Here is a 22,103-nt window from a genome sequence, read left to right as displayed (position 1 = left end):
GAGAAAAGGAAAAAGGGAGGAGCAAGTCAATGAGTGAGTGAATAAGAATCCAAGAAAGACAGCACAAGGAGATGGAAAGGGGAAGACAGGAGCATCCACTGGAAAGAAGTGGCAAACACTAAGAATTACTTACAAGTGACTTCAGCTACTTTCCTTCTGGTTCTATACACTAAAGTCCACCTGGAAAGGTCTTGTTTAATGGCGATGAAAAACCATTATTTTAGAAAAGAAAAATGCACATTTTTCTTTTATTTATGTATTTATAAAAAGATTTACACCAATTAGGCCTATAACATGTAAAAAGTAAATCTCTCTTTGTAAAGTTAAATATATGAAAATCCAAAAGCAGACTGAATTATCAAAAAAGAAAACTTTTTATTTTTGTCACTAAATACAATTAGTTTCCCTGATTATAACCCATAATCAATGTCACCTAACATACAGATGGTCTGTACAGAGATAAACAACCCCAGCAGCTTTCTCTACATATATATTAGGACCACTGAACTCAGTAAAAGCAGAGCTGAGCTTGTTAAATTACTGTCTGTTTTAGAAACTCTTACCATTTAAAGGAAATAGGAAGATTTAGGTAGAATACATGTATAATAACTTAAAAAGTTACAAGCTTATAGTGATAAAATAATCTTGTGCACTGTTCTCAGAAATTTTAGGCAACTGGCCTTCTTGCAGATCCCAAGCCTACAAAAAGACAACCAATCACCGCAACAACTGGGCTTGGTTCATTTGCCATATGGTTGGTCGTGGTGCATTTCTGGTGTATAAGTCAACAGAACAATCATGACCCAGAGGTGGAGCAAAGCCTAGAGAAAGAAAAAGCAATTTGTGGATTAGCCAATAAACCAATCTTTACCAAGGCCCACTGTACACTGAGGGCAGGCATTATGTCTTACCTGCCTCAGTATCCCCTAAGGGACACATGAAGGAATGAATGAAACAACTAAATGAGCTCAGTGCAATGGAGGGTAATAAAGACTTGCTACTCCTACAGAATTCAGTTGAGAGGAGTAAGCCCTGAACTTTAACACATTCACAATATGCACGTGTATGCAAAATAGTCAATCAGGTGATTATAATGCAGAGTGATTAAAACTGCTAGACAACACGTGAAGTTGGTTAGAAAACATTTTTAGAACAGTTATAGTCGGTATTTTGAAAGAGAATTTAACCAATGTTTGGTGAAGAAGAGATGGGAAAATATTCTAGACAGGAATAATGTGTCAGGTTTCAGAGGCTGACATAGGGCCCAGAACACGATCCACAGTGACAAATTTAATTCCCTCATGGCAGTGCTGAAATGATACAAGATTCCATTCGTTCTTGTCACCCAGGCTGGACTACAAAGCCTCACCACTTTGTAGTGTGCCAGAAATCACATCTCCTGGGCACTATCTCATGACAGTGCCTGTGTTACTCATAATCACTAACACCTGGGAAATCAACCCCTCTGGGGCACATTCTGAATGCTTTCTGATGGCATTCAATTTTTTTGTACTCCCCACGCTTTTCTTCTTAAAAACTTGTTATTATGCTAAGTGCAGTGGCTCATGCCTGTAATCTCAGCACTTTGGGAGGCTGCAGCAGGCAGATCACTTGAGGTCAGGAGTTCGAGATCAGCTTGGCCAACAGAGTGAAAACCCATCTCCTAAATACACAAAAATTGCCAACATAGTGAAAACTCATCTCCTAAACATACAAAAATTTGCTGGGTGCAGTGGCGCGTGCCTGTAGCCCCAGCTACTCAAGAGGCTGAGGCAGGAGAATCGCTTGAACCCGGGAGGTGGAGATTGCAGTGAGCCAAGATCATGCCACTGCACTCCAGCCTGGGTGACAGAGCAAGACTCAGTCTCAGAACACAAAACAAAACAAAACAAAAATACAACACCTGTTATTTAAAGGAATAACTCTTCCCTCTAGTGGATCACAGAGAAATTTCTTTTTAAAGAAAAGAAATTTCATTTCGTTTTAAAGAAGTTTCTTTTCAAGAAAACAGCCCATCTTAATTCAACCCAACTACTTTTAGACATACCCACTCCAAATAGTAGCCTTCTTAGGCACACAGTACATGCGAAATGGCATCCCAAACTACTATAACCATTTTACTAAAGGCAAGAAATCTGGGAGAAGGTAAATCAACCTTGAGGCTCTTTTAGAAAATAAAGCAAAACACATGAAAACAATTAAAGCAACTGTACAACATCAAGATAAAAAACTGTTTTGTATTCAAATTGTTTTTATCATTAGAAGGGCTTTAAAATGGAGGTAACTATTAGACTGCATTTAAGTTAATTTCATTTGTAGGAAAAGTCTTTGAGGAATTTATATTCTAGACATAATGAATTGTCAATTTATACTCTACCAAAAGAAATCTTAATTACTAAAACTGAGTTCTCTCTTTCCAAACTGTCTGCTGGCTGGGTGCAGTGGCGCATGCCTGTAGTCCCAGCACTTTGGAAGGCCAAGGTGGAGGATCACTTGAGCCCAGAAGTTTGAGACCATCCTGGGCAACGTGGTGAAACCCTATCTTTACAAAAAATACAAAAATTAGCTGGACGTGGTGGTGCACGCCTGTAGTCTCAGCTACTTAGGAGGCAAAGGTGGGAGGATGGCTTCAGCCTGGGAGGTAGAGGCAGCAGTAAGCCAAGATCGCACCACTGCACTCCAGCCTTGGCACAAGAGCCAGACCCTGTTTCAAAAAAAAAAAAAAAAAAATTGATTGCTAAAACATCAATAAGATCAGCAGCCAAAGGAAAAAAAAAAAAAAAAAACTAGTTAAAAATCAAATGCAGCATTGTTTATTCAAACAAGTTTACTTACCATATATATAATTACAAAAACTCGCGCTATGGGGTATCTTCGGAGAAAAATTCCCAGGCGAATACTGTGCAGACACAGGTATGGGGGAGAGAGGAGAGAGGAGAAGAGAGTCACACTCAAAACAAATCTTCCTGTGGTAATATCTAATGATGTTGATAAATTTCACTCATTTAAACTATGTGGCTACCACAGAAGAATAATTTTTATAGCAGACTGTTAAATGATTACTTGAAATAGTAATATAGAAATGTCACAGAAATAGTAATATAGAAATAGTAATATAGAAATGATAAAATGCCTTTATCATTATTTGGGGCTTGGCTGTTAAAACTTCAGCACAGGTATTTCTCTTAATTCTAGGGCCACAATTGTAGGAGGCAAACTTGATCCCTCTCTAAATCTTTGTTTTTTTTTTTTTTTTTGAGACAGAGTTTCACTCTTGTCGCCCAGGCTGGAGTGCAATGGCGCGATCTCTGCCCACTGCAACCTCCGCTTCCTGGGTTCAAGCAATTCTCCAGCCTCAGCCTCCCGAGTAGCTGGGATTACAGGCATGCCGCTATCACCACACCTGGCTAATTTTTTTGTATTTTTAGTAGAGACAAGGTTTCACCATGTTGGCCAGGCTGCTCTCAAACTCCTGACCTCAGGTGATCTGCCTGCCTCAGCCTCCCAAAGTGGTGGGATTACAGACGTGAGCCACTGCACCCAGTCTAAATCTTTTTTAGCGGAATTAAAGAAGTTACAAAAGATAAGGTGGGTGTCAACTATGTGACTGGGGAAAGAAAGAGTCTGGTTGGCATTAACCTGTAAATAGCTAACCTAGAAGCTTTTGCACAGATATATGCTTCTAAAAGGTACAAAACTATAAAAACTCATGCATTTGAATAAATAGTGTGGAAGCAATATACTGTCCAGACCTATTACGCCTCTGCAACATTTTTCCCTATCAAAACAGGTACATGTTACGCCTCTGCAACATTTTTCCCTATCAAAACAGGTACATGTTACGCCTCTGCAACATTTTTCCCTATCAAAACAGGTACATGTTACGCCTCTGCAACATTTTTCCCTATCAAAACAGGTACATGTAGAAGCAAATACCCCTTTTTCTGCTTCTTTCATTGCCACTAGCACAATGTCTTGCACACAGGTTCTCAAACAACTATGTATGTTGAACAAATGAATAGTTGAACCAGATGTGCCTGATTTGGAGATAATGGATGTGGCACCCTATTTCTGAGGCTTCAGTCATCTTGGTATATTATTCTTCTTATTTTTAAAACAACAGCTCAATTCTGACACAAAAAGGTATAAAAAGATTGTGCCACAATTCATTAAAACTTTTCATTATAAACACTACAAAGAAAAAAGGCACGGTAGGTTATTTAGACAAGAACCTTATCAAGGCTATATGTAAACTATTAAAGTATTTTTTTTTGATAAGGCAGATGTCTGCTAATATAAAAACTTACATATAAACATAAATTTTGTTATCTATATAAAATATATAATACAATGAGTACTGTTCAGTTATATATAGTAGCATCTTTTATTCTAATCACATGATAAAATTCTGGGATAAAACATTCAAATGGATACTTTTACATGAAGCAGAGGCTTTCTCAATAAAATCTAATGAAGTTTTTAAAAATAGAACTCATTATAGAAAGAAGAGATACAGTCAGGGTTAATCATCTTCAATAAAATGTAGGCATTGGCAGACCCCTTGACATAATTTCTTGACACTGAAATCTCATGAAAGGAGTAAGTCACTTTGTGAAAGTGTAATATAACTGTAAAATAAATAAAAACGTATTTAAGTGTAAAATCTCATGAAAGGAGTAAGTCACTTTAAATATAGACTCTGCTTGATGGGAGTCACTGTGATTGAAGCCCTGAAAAACATAAAAACAGCTGATGGTCCATCACTCATCCCTACTGGCTGTGCTTACCTAAACTGATCGATTGAACTAGCAGCTTTGCGAACTTTTCCGTACATTCCTGCCAGATTAGTTTCTGTGTCATTAAAAAGAACAGGAACATTTCGCAGACGAGTACCTGTTTAAATAAAAAAATAAATTAGTGTACTGACATAAAAATTAACTAAGACAATTATAATAGGAAATACACTGGATTACATGTGGAAGAAATTTTCAAGGGCAACTTTCTAAGCATCACCCCAAAGTAGATGAAACTATAAAGAAAGGACAGGTAAATCTGATGACATAAACGTTTAAACGTCCGTATCCACAACAAGAAAATTTTTTTAAATAAGAAAATGATTTTAGCAAAAATTAAGAAATTTACAAATACTAAGTGTTAATGGGCCCTCTGTTCCTGTGCGAGGAGGAGTGAGGCCGGGTGGTCTCTCCATGAAGCAGAGGACTCCCAAATGTGTACTCCAGCCCAGAGGCTTCATCCCCTGCCAGACTCATCCCACTGCCTATTCACTTCCATCTGGATGTCTAACAGGCACCCCAAAGCCTGCCTGACACTACAATTTGGAGTTCTTGCCTTAGCTGTCAACCTGCCTCAGCTGCCATTTCCCTGTCTCAGGACATCACAATTCCAATCCATCTGCTCAGGCCAAAACCCTGGACTCCTTTCTCTCAAACTCCGTATCTGATCTGCCAGCATATTCTGTCAGCTCACCTTTAAAATAAATTCTCAGTCCACCCTCACAATCCCACTCAGTTCTAGACTACCATCTCTCACATGGATTACTGCAATGGCTACCCACCCACCTCTGGCCTCCTCTTGCCCTGTCTCCCTGTTTCCACTTTTAGCCCTTTGCAGTCTATTCTTGACACAGCAGTCAGAGGCAGCCTATTAAAGTGCAAGTCAGATCAGTCCCCCCTCTCAAGATCCTTCAATGGCTTCCTACCTCATTCAGAGTAAACGTCCCCATATGGGCCTCAACAGCCTACTCCAAGCTCTCTGGATTCATCTTACACAAGTGTCATCTCCACTCAGTCTACTCCAGAGGCCCTGGCCTCCTTGCTGTTCCTGAAACATGCCAGGAACATGCCTGCCTCCGGGACTTTGTGCCTGCTCTTTCTGCCTGGAACACTTTTTTTCTATGCCTCCTCATTGTTCACTACCTTACCTCTTTTGGGACTTTAAAGTAGTGAAACTTTTCAGTGAGGTCTTCCCTGCCCACCCTATTTAAATTACAATGCCATCCCCATACCTGGCACCCAGTATCTCTTAAACATTTTTTTTTTTAATTAAAAGAAATAACTTAAAGCCAAAGAACTGAGAAATTTGCTGAATGACAATTTGTAGACTTTATGAAGTTCTAAGATTAAATATCTGATCTGCTGATGCTTATACTATCTTATACATTATTTTTTATTACATATGTTGGGAATCTATATATTTATTAAAATTATAGAGCACAGATATGGTTATGTGCACTAGGTATTAGCTCTAATACTCCTAACTATTTACTGGAAGATTATTAAAGCAAATCTTGTTTCAAGTGTCCTGAAAGCTCCTCTCTACTGAACTCCTCGCCTTATCAGCATCATCTTCTTAAGTAGCTCAGACATTTCAATATAATTTTCAATCCTCAGACTATTTTTCCCAAGTCTAATACCAGTAAGGAATATTAACTAGTCCATTATCTGGTTCACTAACAACAATACTAAACAGTGCATGGCCCAGGTCTCATATCAGAAAATTGAGTCCTTCGTTGGATGAACTTTCTTTCAAATAAAAATAGTCTTTCTGTAATTTTTCAAAACCATGTTTGAATGAAATGTTCTTTTGAGATTCCTTTTTTGGTTACCTTCACCATTGTCAATTCCAGACATATTAATCGAGGACCCATTACTACTACTTCCAGAGGCGGAGTTCATCTGCTGTTCAAGGCGCTCCAGTTGAAAGACCAGGGAGTTCTTTTCTGTGCTGAGACTCTCCAGCATGGTCTGTTTCTGGATGAGAGTCTCTGTTAGCTGGTGGAGTCGATTTTCTAATTCAGACTGACTGCTATTGCTTAAAGTTTTATTGGTAAGCTGAAAGAGAAAGTGTTCACAAAATTGTTATATAAAATGAAAGTCCTATAATACAGAAATCACACTACTACATTTTCATAGGTAAACTGTGGCATTCATGGATTTCTCTAAACTCTATACTGACTCAATGTCTACAGAAGGGATTTTCAAAAACAGTAGGGTCATGAAATCAATTTGGTGGGTCAAAATCGGCATCTAAAAAAATGCAATATAATAGAATGGGACATATTCTGATATTTATGTAACACATAGTACATAAAAGTTATAATTTTGTGAGACTCCTGTTTCGGTTTTGTACATGTAAGTGCATGTGAGTATTGAGACAGGATGTAAACTGTATTTCTTACTGAGGCAACACAGTCAAAATATTTCAAAGCATGGGTTTAGAGGACACAATCCATACTTTTCAATGGGGATTCAAAAGCCTCCATCATTCAACAGTTATGGTGCAGTGCAAAGATCACACTCTGAGGTTTTCATCTCTGCTCTGCAATTTTCAAGCTATTCGACTTCGGGTAAATTGCTGTACTTCTCTGAATCTGTTTCCTCATCTGTACGTGAAGATGACAGCACCTGTTGCACATGGTATTTAGGGACAGTAAACGATAGTTGTCCTAGGAGGCTCTGGCTGAAAGTTGGTACTTAACGACTTCCTTCGTTCCATGTTCTATCTGGTAGTGTCTGTGTCTGTCACCATCTCCCTCTACTCTCATCCAGCCTCTGCTCTGCCGGCCACGTTTCCTCTATTTGGAAACAGTCCTCTTCTCTTATCTAGGCTCCACCTGCCTTTCTTTCTTATAAATCCCTTACAGCACTCCCCACAAATTCAGCACACCACGACAAATAACTACCAGATGGAATTATATTGAATATAAACTAAGATTTACTACTTAAAAAAGAATGCTCCATTTTAATATTGCACTGTGATCCCCTAATCAACATACTTCATACTCTTTGTTGAAGTCCTCTCCAATCACTCTAGCCCAGGTTAATCTTAGCCTTCTTGGTAAGTGTCTTCGTATTTATCAGTCACTCTGATAACGCTATTTTATGGGAGTCAATTTCGCCTCCTCAATGAAACTGTAAGTCAGCTTCATGTGGGTAAGAATCATTGTCTACATCAATACAGGTTTGAAAAAAGTTTGATCTTAGTTTAAAACCCCAGCTCTGACATTTCCTAGCTACAATATCTTGGGAAAGCTGTTAAATCTGAGCCTGTTTCCTTGTTCATGGATACGATGCTTACTTAAATTAACATATAAAACACCTAACATGCTACCTGTCACATGGCAGGTACTTAAAACATTAGCTTCCTTTCTTACGAATTCTTTACAGCACTCCCCACAAATTAAGCACACCACAACAAATAACCACCAGATGGAATTTCAGTATAAACTAAAGTTTACTATTTTTAAAAGAATGCTCAATTTTAGGATTGTACTATGATCCCCTAATCAACATACTTCAAGGTTTTTTTAATGAAGGTAAAATCTATATAGTGAAATACCCAGGCATTAAGCAGAACATGGATTGTGACAAATGCTTGACAGTACAGCATCCAGATCGAAACAAAGAATATTTCCATCACCCTAGACAACCACTATTCTGATTTCTATTACCAGAATTTAGTTTTGCCTGTTCTTGCATTTCTTATGAGTGGAATCACACAGTATGAATCCTTTTGCATATGGCTTTAAAAAAAAAATTCATCTGAGTTGTGTCAGTTTGCTGAATGGTTTGCAATTTGTTTATCCATTAGGGGCTGATAGACATTTGGGTTGTTTCCAATTTGGGCTATTTATGAACAAGCATGTTATAAATATTCATGTACAAGTCTTCTTGTGGTCATACGTCTTCATTTACACTGGGTAAATACCTAAAGTCACAGGTTACATGTATGCTAGCCTTATCAGAAATAGCCAGTTTTCCAAAGTGGTTGTGCTGCTGTGCACTTCTACCAGCAGTGGGTGAGAGTTCCAGCTGCACCACATCCTCACCAACACGTGCTACTGCCAATCTTTTCCATTTCAGCCATTCTAGTGGGTGTGTGGTAGTATACCTTAGTGATGACTCTGAGCACCTATTCACATGCTTATTTCATCATTCATATACAGGCACACCTCAGAGATAATATGGGTTTGGTCCACTGGAATAAAGTGAATATTGCAATAAAGTCAGTCACATGAATTTTTTGGTTTCTCAGTGCATATAAAAGTTATATTTAGGCCAGGTGTGGTGACTCACGCATGTAATTCCAGCACTTTGGGAGGTCAAGGTAGGACTGCTTAAGTCCAGGAGTTCAAAACCAGCTTGGGCAACATATTAAGACCCCACCTCTACAAAAATTTTACAAATTAGCCAAGTGTGGTGGCGCATGCCTGTAGTCCCAGCTCCTCGGAGGGCTGAGGCGGGAGGACCACTAGAGCCTGGGAGGTCGAGGCCGCAGTGAGCTGCCATCGCACCACTGCACTCCAGCCCAGGTGACAGAGTAATATCCTGTCTCCAAAACACAACAACAAAAAGCTGTATTTACAATATACTGTAGTGTATTAAGAGTGCAGTAGCATTATGTCTAAAATAACAATGTGCATACTTTAAATCAGGGATGTCCAATCTTTTGGCTTTCCTGGGCCACAGTGGAAGAATTATCTTGGGCCATACGTAAAATAACACTAACAACAGCTGATGAGCTAAAAAAAAAAAAAAAATCACAAAAAAATCTCATAATGATTTAAGTTTACGAATTTGTGTTGGATTGACTATGGGTCGGATCGGACAAGTTTGTTTTTTTTTTTTGAGGACGGAGTTTCACTCTGCTGCCCAGGCTGGAGTGCGATGGTGTGATCTCAGCTCACTGAAACCTCTGCCTCTCGGGTTCAAGTGATTCTCCTGCCTCAGCCTCCTGAGTAGCTGGGATTACAGGTGCCTGCCACCATGCTTGGCTAATTTTGTATTTTTAGTAGAGACAGGGTTTCACCATGCTGGTCAGGCTGGTCTCAAACTCCTGACCTCAGATGATCCACCCGCCTCAGCCTCCCAAAGTGCTGGGATTACAGGTGTGAACCACCATGCCCGGCCCAAGCTTGCTTTAAATAAACACGCTAACCATCATTTGAGCCTTCAGTGAGTCCTAATCTTTTTGTTGATGGAGAGTCTTGCCTTGATGTTGATGGTTGCTGACTGATCAGAATGGTGGCTGCTGAAGGCTGGGTTGGATGTGGTAATTTCTTAAAATAAGATAACAACAAAGTTTGTCACATTGATGGATTCTTTCTTTCATGAAAGATTTCCCAGTAGCATGTAATGATGCTTGATAGCATTTTACTCACAGCAGAACATCTTTCAAAACTGGAGTCAATCCTTTCACACCCTGCCACTGCTTCATCAACTAAGTTAATGTAGTATTCTAAATTCTTTGCTGTCATTTCAACAATGTTCACAGGATCTTCACCAAAAGTGTATTCCATCTTAAGAAACTACTTTCTTAGCTCATCAGTAAGAAGCAACTCCTCATCTGTTCAAGTTTTATAATGAGATTGCAGCAATTTAGCCACATCTTCAGGCTCCATTTCTAATTCTAGTTCTCTGGCTATTTCTACTACATGTGCAATTACTTCCTCCAATGAAGTCTTGAACTCTTCAAAGACATCCTTGAGGGTTGGAATCAGTTTCTTCCACACTCTTGTTAATGTTGATATTTTGGCCTCCTCCCATGAATCACAAATGTTCTTAATGGCATCTAGTGTAGTGAATCCTTTCCAGAAGGTTCTCAATTGACTATGCCTCAAGATCCAATTGAGGAATCTATGGCAGTAATAGCCTTATAAAAAGTATGTCTTAAGCGATAAGACTCACCAGGCATGGTGGCTCACTCCTATAATCTAGGCACTCTGGGAGGCTGACAGGGGAGGATTACTTGAGCCTAGGAGTTTAAGACCAGCCTGGGGAACATAGTGAGACCTAATTTCTACAAACAATAAACAAAATTAGCCAGGCGTGGTAGCTTACACTTGTAATCCCAGCCACTTGGGAAACTGAGGTTGGAGGCTCACTTGAGCCCAGGAGGTGGAGGTTACAGTGAGCCAAAATCACACCACTGCATTCCAGCCTGGGTGACAGAGTGGGACCTTGTCTCAAATTAACTGGTCAGGTGCAGTGGCTCATGCCTGTAATCCCAGAACTTTGGGAGGCTGAGGCAGGTGGATTGCTTGAGGCCAGGAGTTCGAGACCCACCTGGCCAACATAGCAAAACCCCATCTCTACCAAAAATACAAAAATTAGCCCGCTGTGGTGGCACACACCAGTAATCCCAGTTACTTGGGAGACTCAGGCACAAGAACTGCTTGAACCCAAGAGGCAGAGGTTGTAGTCAGCTGAGATCAGGCCACTGCACTCCAGTCTGGGCAACAGAATCAGGCTCTGTCTCAAGAAATAAAAATAAGAAAGTTAATTAATTTAATTAAATAATGAGACTTGAAAGTCAAAATTATACCTTGGGCTGCCAAATGGATATTGTATTAGCAGGTATGAAAACAACATTAATCTCCTTGTACAGCTCTATTAGAGTTCTTGGGTGACCAGGAGTGTTGTCAATAAGCAGTAATATTTTAAAAGGAATCTTTTATTCTGAGCAGTAGGTCTCAACAGTGAGCTTAAAATACTCAATAAACCATGCTGTGAACAGATGTGCTGTCACCCAGGCTTTGTTGTTCCCTGTACAGAGCACAGGCAGCACAGATTGAGCATCAATCTTAAGAGTCTTAGGATTTGCAGAATTATAAATGAGCACTGGCTTTAACTCAAAGTCACCAGCAGCATGAGCCCCTAACAAGAGAGTCAGCCTGTCCTCTGAAGCTTTGAATCCAGGCATTGATTTCTCCTCTCCAGCTATGAAAGTCCTAGATAGCATTTTCTTCCAATAGAAGGCTGTTTCATCTACATTGAAAATCTATTGTTTAGTGCAGCCATTTTCACCAATGATCTTAGCTAGATCTCCCGGATAACTTGCAGCAGTTTCTCCATTAGCACTTGCTGCTTCACTTTGCATTTTTACATTTAGGAGATGGCTTCTTTCCTTATGCCTCATAAACCAAACCTCTGCTAGCTTCAAACTTCTCTTCTGCAGCTTCCTCACCTCTCTTAGCCTTCATAGAATCGAAGAAAGTTAGGGCCTTGCTCTGGATTAGGCTTTGGCTTAAAGGAACGTTGTGGCTGGTTTGATCTATCCAGACCACTCAAACTTTCTCCTTGTCACCAATAAGGCTGTTTGGCTTTCTTATCATTCGTGTGTTCACTGGAGTAGCACTTTTAATTTCCTTCAAGAACTTTTCCTTTGCACTTAAAACTTGGCTAACTGGTGTAACAGGCCTAGTCTTTGGCCTATCTTGCCTTTTGACATACCTTCCTCACTAAGCTTAATCATTTCCAGCTTTTCACTTAATGTGAGAAGCATGTGACTCTTCCTTTCACTTGAACACCTAGAGGCCATTGTAGATTTATTAACTGGCCTAATTTCTTTTTTTTTTTTTTTTTTTTTTTTTTTTTGAGACGGAGTCTAGCTCTGTGGCCCAGGCTGGAGTGCAGTGGCCGGATCTCAGCTCACTGCAAGCTCCGCCTCTCGGGTTCACGCCATTCTCCCGCCTCAGCCTCCCGAGTAGCTGGGACTACAGGCGCCTGCCACCTCGCCCGGCTAGTTTTTTTGTATTTTTTAGTAGAGACGGGGTTTCACCGTGTTAGCCAGGATGGTCTCGATCTCCTGACCTCGTGATCCGCCCGTCTCGGCCTCCCAAAGTGCTGGGATTATAGGCTTGAGCCACCGCGCCCGGCCAACTGGCCTAATTTCAATATTGCTCTGTCTCAAAGACTAGAAAGGCCTGAGGACAGGGAAAGAGATGTGGGAATGGCCAGCTGATGGAGCTGTCAGCACACACACACTTATGGATTAAGTTCACTGTCTTACGTGGGTGCAGTCTGTAGTGCCCCAAATACAATTACAATAGTTACATGAAAGGTCACTGATCACAGATCACCACAACAGATATAATTAAAAAAATCAGAAATACTGTGACAATTACCAAAATGTGACACAGACATGAAGTGATCATATGCTGTTGGAAAAATGGTGTGGATAGACTTGCTTGACGCAGGGTTGCCACAAACTTTCAATTTGGTAAAAATGCAGTATCTGCAAACTGCAATAAAGAGAAATGCAATAAAACAAGGTATGCTTTTTTCTTCTTTTTGGAAGGGTCTATTCAAGTCTTTTACCTATTTAAAACAAATGGCTGCGTACCTTATTATTAAGAGTTCTTATCCTGGTTATAAATCCTTTATCAGATATATGTATATACATAGAGTAAATATTATCTCCCAGTCTGTGGCTTACCTGTTTTCATTTTTATAACGATGTCTTTTGAAGAGAAGAAAATTTTAATTTTTATGAATAGCAATTTATCATTTTCTTCTGCAGTTAATGCTTTTTGTATCTTCTCTAAGAAATCTGTCAGCCTGAAAATTGCACAACGATTCTCCTATACTTTCTCCTAGACGCTTTATAGCTTAGAGCTTAGCATCATCTCAAATTAATTTTTGGTAACTTTACAAGTCTAATTAGGGGATAAAAATAAAGGTTCATGTTTTTCTCTGTATGTTTTCATCTACTCTCATGCAATATTTTCTTTTTTTTGAGATAAAGTCTGGCTCTGTCACCCAGACTGGAGTGTAGCGGCACAATCTTGGCTTACTGCAACCTCTGCCTTCTGGGTTCAAGTGATTCTCCTGTCTCAGCCTCCCAAGTAGCTGGGATTACAGGTCCGCACCACATGCCCTGTTAATTTTTTTGTATTTTCAGTAGAGACAGGGTTTTGCTATGTTGGCCTGGCTGGTCTTGAACTCCTGGCCTCAAGTGATCTGCCCACCTTGGCCTCCCAAAGTGCTGGGATTACAGGTGCGAAAAATGAAAAAATATTCAAAACTGGCAACCAATTTTTTTTTTAACTTACATGCAGAAAGCCCAAAAGTAATATGATAAGCATAATTCTTTATTGTGCATTCAGAATAAATCTTAACTCACTCCAATGTGTGATTTTTTTCTTTTTTTGTCAATGTATTAAGATGCTGATCTCTTTTCAAATTGTACAAGTTAACTTAATTCTACGGGAGAAAGGTTTTTCTCTCTTCTAATCTGATGAAAAACCTTTAAGAGAAATATTCCTATGGTTCGTTCTTTCTTTTTAAGAAACAAAGTCTCTCTCTGCTGCCCATGCTAGAGTACAGTGGGGTGATCATAGCTCACTGTAGCCTTGAACTCCTGGGCTCATGTGACCCTCATGTCTTAGCCTCCCAAGTAGCTGGGACTTACAGGTACATGCCACCATGCACCTAATTAAAAATATTTTTTAGAGATGAGGGTCTCACTATGTTGCCCAGGCTGATCTTGAATTCCTGACCTCAAGTGATCTCCCTGCCTCAGCCTCCCAAGTAGTTAGGACTACAGGCATAAGCCACCCTATGGTTAATTTTTTTTTTTTTTGAGACAGGGTCTCGCTCTGTCACTCAAGGTGGAGTGTAGTGGTGCACTGAGAGCTCACTGCAGCCTTGACCTCCCACGCTCAAGTGATCCTCTCATATCAGCCTCTGAGTAGCTGGGACTACAGGTGTGTGCCACCACGCCTAATTTTTTTATTTTTTGTAGAGACAAGGTCTCACTATATTGCCCAGGCTGGTCTCAAACTGCTGAGCTCAAGCAGTCCTCCTGACTTGGTCTCCCAAAGTGTTGGGATTTCAAGCGTGAACTACCTCATCTGTCCTAATTCTTGATTAACAAAAATGGTGCAATACTTCAGATACAGTAGATACTCAATAAACATTTAGCAAATATAGAAATGTTTAAGGATTAAACCAGTTGGTAGATTTTGCTTCTTCTTTTCTTTGACTTTCTGCTAGCACATCATGTTACCATTTACAAGTATTTCACAAAATAGGCAAGGGAAGAAGGGAATGCTCAAATCAGTGAGCTGTTCTCAACTCTTATAAAAAATAAGTCCTGGCTAACATAGTGAAATCCCGTCTCTACTAAAAATACAAAAAATTAGCCGGGCGTGGTGGCAGCGCCTGTAGTCCCAGCTACTTGGGAGGCTGAGACAGGAGAATGGTGTGAACCCGGGAGGCGGAGCTTGCAGTGAGCCAAGATCGCGCCACTGTGCTCCAGCCTGGGCGAGAGTCAGACTCCGTCTCAAAAAAAAAAAAAAAAAAACAAGAAAAAGAAAAATTAAGACAAAATATTTCAAAACATTTCAAATTATGGACTACTATCAAGTCTGGAAACTTAAAAGACCAAAATTATTTGACTTTTCATAGTTCAAACTAAGCCATTAACTAAAAAATAAAGAGTAAATCTTTATGTAAATTATTCAAATTATCATTAAGTCCATTAAATCAATCATCTAAACCTAAAGAAGGAAAAGATAACTACAATTACAGGGAATGTGAATGCATGAGTCTATCAACTAATGATAAAAGCTTTGGTAAGTCTGGGTGGTAGGCACATGAGTGTCATTATTTTCTGTATGTTTTACATTTTCAGGGTTAAAAAAAGATCTTGGTGACTTTATGGAACACTGATCGACCATTAACAGGAAGATTTATCATTACATTTTTCTTAGGAAAATGAAATCACAATTATGAAACTGGCAATCAGTGTAACCACACTGAAGTCCAAAGGTCTGAAATTCCGGGGTAATTCTCATCTACTTGGTGACTCTGGCTACAATATACTTCCATAAGCAGCAAAACATAGAACAGAGCAAATGTAGACTCAAATGGCATTAGATGAAATTTCTATACCAGGTTGAAAAGAACTTATGCCACCACTGTTACAACAGAACTCAGGTGAAAACATGGGGAAAGGTTTTACTGTGTCCTTTTGTAAAAAACGTAGCTTTTCCAGTGGCATCTTTTCACAAGTTGTGAATAGTGATTCATACCTGATTCCTGAGTTTTTGAATTTCTTCTTCTCGATCTTTAATTCTGCTTTGCAATGTGTTCTTTGTTCGATAAAGATCTTCTTCTATATAGTGAAACTCCTACAAAGTGAGGCACAAACAAAACAGAAGCGAAATAAGTGTACCCTATTCCATCCTCAGTACCTAAATCAGTGCCTGGCACATGGTAGACAATTCAGTATATAACTGAGTGTATAACTGAGTGTATTATACAATGAGTATATAACTGAGTGAATAACAGACTTGGATGGGTCTGATGAAAAGTTAGCACTTCAGTATGTATTGTAAACAAAGGCTTGTAATAAAAAATTATTAACAGTGTAAATAATCAGAAAACAAAAAAATGTTTATCTTGTAGTAATGAGGAAGAATGGATAATCTCTTCAAGAATCTCAGGTATATAGCATTAATATGATAACAAAGTGGAAAAATATTCATAAAATGTATGATAAAGATCAATATAATGTTCATAAAATAGATTAAAAACACAAACCAGGAACATTTTAAAAATAGGGAAAGTATGTGAGACAAAGAAAAACAATAATTCAGTAAGGTGGCAGAATATAAAATAATATATAAAAATCAATAGTTTTATATAAAGCAGTTAGAAGATATGAGAAAAAGGCCCCAATAAATAATAGTAACAAAAATAAATTTAACAACAGATGTGTAAAACATATACAAAGAATACTTTAAAACATTTTTAAAGGGTACAAAAAATACTGGAACATATAAAAAGTCGTACCATATTCTTAGGAACACAACATCATAAAGATGTCAATTCTCCTCTAATTAATTCATAAGTTTGACATCATCTCTACAAAAACAAAAGCTGTTATTATTTTTTTTTAACTACGTAGTTATTCCAGAATTCACATGGAAAACTGTAAGAAGGAAAAGCCAGGTTGGGCATGGGAGCTCACACCTGTAATTCTAGCACTTGGGGAAGCTGAAGTGGGTGAATTGCTTAAGCCCAGGAGTTCAAGACCAGCCTGAGCAACATAGTGAGACCTCATCTCTACAGAGTATAAAAAAATTAGCTGGGCTTGGTGGTGCGTGCCTGTAATCCCAGCTACTCAGGAGGTTGAGGTGGGAGGATTACCTGAGCCTGAGGAGGTTGAGGCTGCAGTGAGCTGTGACTGCACTACTGCACTCCAGCCTGGGTGACAGAGTGAGATCCTGGCTCAAAAAAAAAGAAAAAGGAAAAAGAAAAGCCAGAATCTCTGGAGAATGGGTCATAAAGACATTAAAACATATAAAATCTCAAAAATTAAAAGCAATGTGGTACTGATGCGTAAACAGACAAACTGACTAATGGGAGAGAATAAAAGTCCAGAAGCAGATCTAGTTACCTTGAGAATTTTAGGACATGATAAAGGTGACATCTCAAATCAATAAATATTTTAAAAAATGATACTAGGAAAACAGTCATATGGAAGAAAATTAGGTTGGATCTGTAGCTCACCTCACACATCAGAGTAAATTCCTAATAAATCAAAGATTTATATGCAAAAATGAAACCAAAAAAGTACTAGAAGAAAACTACAGAGGCAAATTTCTTCATAATTTCAGAAAAAGGAACACTGTGACTGAAAATCCAGAAGCTTTGGTAGAAAAGAATGATAAAGCTGACTACACAAAAATCAACTTCTGGCTGGATGTGGTGGCTCACACCTGTAATCCCAGCACTTTGGGAGGCTGAGGCGGGTGGATCACCTGAGGTCAGGAGTTCAAGACCAGCCCTTGGCCAACATGGTGAAACGCCGTCTCTACTAAAAATACAAAAATTAGCCAGGCATGGTGGTGAATGTCTGTAATCCTTGCTACTCAGGAGGCTGAGGCAGGAGAATTGCTTGAACTCAGGAGGCGCAGGTTGCAGTGAGCCGAGATCGCGCCACTGCACTCCGGCCTGGGTGACAGAGCGACACTCTGTCTCAAAAAAAAAAAAAAAAAAAAAAAAAAAAAAAATCAACTTCTGCATGACAACAACACAAAATAAAAACCCTATGCAAACTAAAACACAAATGACAAGCTGGGAAAAATTATTTGCAATTCATATTACAAACAGAAGGCTCATCTCACCAAAAAGGCATTATTAATACCTCCAAACTCATTAACAACTGCACTAATGCACTGTTCGTTTGTAGAATGGATCACTCAGAGTCAGCTCAGAATCTAACAGTAAAGTGCATGCCAATCCAAAAATGTGTCCAAATCACTGAAATACAATGTAGAACAGAGAAGAAGTAACTGGAGTTACTAAGTACTTTCAAAAGCTTTATGCTTAACCGCTTAACTGTGAAGACAGTGAAGAGCAAAGCAGCAGTTCGGGAGCTGTCTGAACAAGTAAAGGTGATATGGCAGCACACTGCTAGAGACTCCGTTAAACATTTAGCTCAAGTTGTTCATCTCACAAATGGAAAAACATCAAGAGAGGTGAGAAAAGAGATTATGAGAAAGGTAACTAGGGTAGGAGAATCACACTTTACAAGGTTTGTCTGCTTTCTTTTAAGTTCTAGGCAAGTACAAAACTTAAAGTTGATATTACAAGAAGCACTAAAGGACTCTTCAATTGCAAGATTAAACACTTTCCATCTGGAACATCTGATTACTAAATAAATAGCCCATAGCTACATTAAGCTCCATTTTCTTCCACTTAACTCCCTCATTTTAAAAAGGCACTGGGAAGAGGTACAGTAAAAACCATCTACCACAATAAAATGAAAATTATCTCATTAAGCATCAAGAACATTAAATTGTTGCCTTTTAATATATAATAGTCCCTTGAATAAATTAAAATGCAATTTCTGAAAGGACAGCTGATCTTATAACTAAATTATCTAAAACTACCTATGACATACCCTGCAGGTTGTTACTTGGTGAGTTTTTCACTGAGTACTCAGGAAACAGATCTGAAGTACAACTTTCATAATAAAAAACATTTCTCTGAGAAGAGAACCAGTTTCAGAAGTAATAAATCCTAATGAAAAATGTCTTTAAAGAATTTAAATATAGAAAGATGGAAACATTAACAGTAAAGCACTGAGAATTATAAGAATAGTTTTCTTGTCTGTAAAATAAAGAGAATAGTAGTGATTTACTTGTGAGTAGGAAATAAGATAATATGTACTAAATGCCTATAACAATGTTGTCACTTACTAAATTAGTGATGCTATTAACATTAGATATAGAACTTTATTCTGAAAATGTGGCTACGTTTAACTGTGTTAATATTGAAACTATTATATGAGTACATTAAAGTAAAATAATTTGGCTTGGGAGCATACAACTGCTACCTGAACAATGAAATATAATTTTAAACATGATTTGTTAGAAGAGTCTGTATAAGACTTTTTTCTCAAGCAGAAAGAACAGTTAATATGGTACTAACATTGTATCTGTATTTTTATTAAATAATATTTACCATTGTTCCTAGAAAGCACAAATGCAATAAACTATGAAAACCAACTGATGAATATAATATGTTTTGAAGTTTTCTATACTAGGAGATATAACAAAATACAGACAGGGTAACAGAACGCATTCTGGGCTCAGAAACAGGAAACCTTGGTTCTATTCCATCTTTAATTAGTTGTACCAGGCAAGTGCCATCACCATTCTGTGCCTCCATTTCTCATCTGTTAAGAAACAAAAATCAAGGAGGATGGTGTAGGGAAAAGAAAGAGAGATCAGACTGTTATTGTGTCTATGTAGAAAAGGAAGACATAAGAAACTCCATTTTGACCTGTACCCTGAACAATTACTTTGCCCTGAGATGCAGTTAATCTGTAACTCTGCCCCAACATTGAGCTCACAAAAACATGTGTTGTATGGAATCAAGGTTTAAGGGATCTAGGGCTGTGCAGGATGTGCCTTGTTAACAAAATGTTTACAGGCAGTATGCTTGGGAAAAGTCATCACCATTCTCCATTCTTGATAAATCAGGGGCACGATGCACTGCGGAAAGCCACAGGGACCTCTGCCCTGGAAAGCTGGGTATTGGCCAAGGTTTCTCCCCATGTGATAACCTGAGATACGGCCTTGTGGGATGGGAAAGACCTGAGCGTCCCCCAGACCGACACCCGTGAAGGGTCTGTGCTGAAGATGACTGGTAAAAGAGGAAAGCCTCTTGCAGTTGAGATAAGAGGAAGGCCTCTTTCTCCTGCCTGCCCCTGGGAACTGAATGTCTCGGTATAAAACCCGATTGTACATCTGTTCTATTCTGAGATAGGAGAAAAACCGCCCTGTGGCAGGAGGTGAGACATGTTGGCAGCAATGCTGCTCTGTTAGTCATTACTCCACTGATGTTTGGGTGAGAGAAGCATAAATCTGGCCTACATGCACATCCAGGCATAGTACCCTCCCTTGAACTTATTTGTGACACAGATTCCTTTTTTCACATGTTTTCTTGCTGACCTTCTCCCCACTATCACCCTGCTCTCCTACTGCACTCCTCTTGCTGCAATAGTGAAAATAGTAATCAATAAATACCGAGGGAACTCAGAGACCGGTGCCGGTGCAGGTCCTCTGCATGCTGAGCACTGGTCTCCTGGCCCCACTATTCTTTCTCTATACTTTGTCTCTGTGTCTTATTTCTTTTCTCAGTCTCTTGTCCCACCTGACGAGATATACCCACAGGTGTGGAGGGGCAGGCCACCCCTTCAGATGGGATGGGAAGGCAGGAGGAACTTGTGGGGTAACCCTGAGCCCATACTCTAAACATTTCAGTAAGCTGCTTTCCTGGGAGGTCTCCTCATATGACTGCTAGAGGACAGAGTCTCAGTAGTCATCAATCTCAAATCCTGACCTGCTTCAGTCGCTCCAGTTCTGTCTCTAGTTCTTGTTTAGATGCTTTTTGCCCAGCTATTTGGTCGTGCAGATCCTGTAACTGTTCTCTTGCTGATTCTGCTTCATTAACTTGCTGTGCCTCCATATCCTAAAGAGAAAAAGCTTACATGTAAAAGCAATAAATAACATTCAGTTCAACATTTACTGAGCAATTGTTATTTTTTTTTTAAGAATCGGAGTCTCATGGTCACCCAGGCTGGAGTGCAGAGGCACAATCATAGTTCACGGCAGCCTCAAACTCCTGGGCTCATGGAGATCCTCCCACATCAGCTTCCTGAGTAGCGGGACTATAGGCACGTGCCACCAGGCCTGGCTTAATTTTTTTTTTTTTTTTTTTTTTTAGAGATGCGGTATGGCTTTATTGCACAGGCTGGTTGCAAACTCCTGGCCTCAAGCAATCCTCCCACAGCACTGGGATTACAGGTGTGAGCCACACAACGTGACTACCATGCAATTACTATGTGCTGGGCTCAGGAGGCACTGAGGAATAAAGGTGAGTGAGACATGGTTTCAGCCTATAGGGAGCATATAACCTGACACCTTCAGTGTCTACTATGGCTAACGGCTAGCAGAATGAATGGGGCGCTACAGCTGCTGCAGCACATAAGCCATGTGGTTTCATGAGTATCAGCAGAGGCTCACTGGGAGGCTTCTATCTTTACTCAAAAGCTAACAGTTTACCAAAAAAATCAGAAACATAATACCACAAAGGACTTCACTGCATTAGTCCGCTGAAATTGCAGGTTGTAATTAGTTTTGGCGTGCATCTGTGCCCCAGTGATCAACATATGATAAGAATGTAACTTGTCTCGCATATCACCAGAAGTTGGCATATAATTTTCTTCTTCTAGTTTTATTTCTTTATTACTATTACTGGTTTTTACATGTTCCCGTGTTCCTTACTCTCATTTCTTTGAACTCACCTTCTGGATTTCCTGTCAAATCTCCTAGTAGCAAAAACATGGCTCTAGGTTTCTATATTTTCCCCAAATGGGTTAAGCATGAGTCCATTCACATGGCACAACAGGAGATGAAAATCAGCATCTTAGTTTTGCTTTTTTATCTTTTGGTACATTCTTTTTTATATTCATCACCACAAACCTTGGAACTTCACATGCTGTTTGAAAGAACTAACAAGACGCCCAGATAATCACAGTGCAATCCTCTGAATTCACACAACTTTGTAGATTTAGAGGAAAAAGGAATAATGACAACGATTTTTCCCTACCTTTGAGTTTTCAGGGTTAGCAGAAGGCAGATTAATCTTTGTCATCAATTTGACTACACGGGCAAACTCTTGAGAGGCAGGCACTACGCACAGTGGCCAAAAACACGTCCTGGTGTTAGACTAGGTTCGAATCATGGCCCTGCCACTTGACTAGTCTGGCGGCAAGTTACTTTC

The 22,103-nt window shown here is 39.3% G+C and overlaps 1 protein-coding gene across 2 annotated transcripts in view; it reads right to left on the bottom strand.

The window, feature by feature from the left end:
- Window positions 1-355: 355 nt before the first annotated feature.
- Window positions 356-22,103, bottom strand: part of GOLGA5 (golgin A5) — a 46,333-nt gene continuing 24,585 nt past the window's right edge. For both annotated transcript variants that reach the window (XM_007987642.3, XM_007987643.3), the window contains exons 8-13: window positions 20,661-20,789; window positions 15,836-15,934; window positions 6,626-6,851; window positions 4,788-4,893; window positions 2,836-2,899; window positions 356-821 (exon numbers count right to left, since the gene is read on the bottom strand). In XM_007987642.3, coding sequence (XP_007985833.3) covers window positions 741-821; window positions 2,836-2,899; window positions 4,788-4,893; window positions 6,626-6,851; window positions 15,836-15,934; window positions 20,661-20,789 — 705 coding nt within the window. In that variant the 3' untranslated portion in view covers window positions 356-740. The remainder of the gene's footprint in view (window positions 822-2,835; window positions 2,900-4,787; window positions 4,894-6,625; window positions 6,852-15,835; window positions 15,935-20,660; window positions 20,790-22,103) is intronic.

Source organism: Chlorocebus sabaeus, chromosome 24 (assembly GCF_047675955.1).
Source record: "Chlorocebus sabaeus isolate Y175 chromosome 24, mChlSab1.0.hap1, whole genome shotgun sequence".
Taxonomy (NCBI): Eukaryota; Metazoa; Chordata; class Mammalia; order Primates; family Cercopithecidae; genus Chlorocebus; species Chlorocebus sabaeus.
This window is presented reverse-complemented; position numbering and strand designations above follow the sequence as displayed.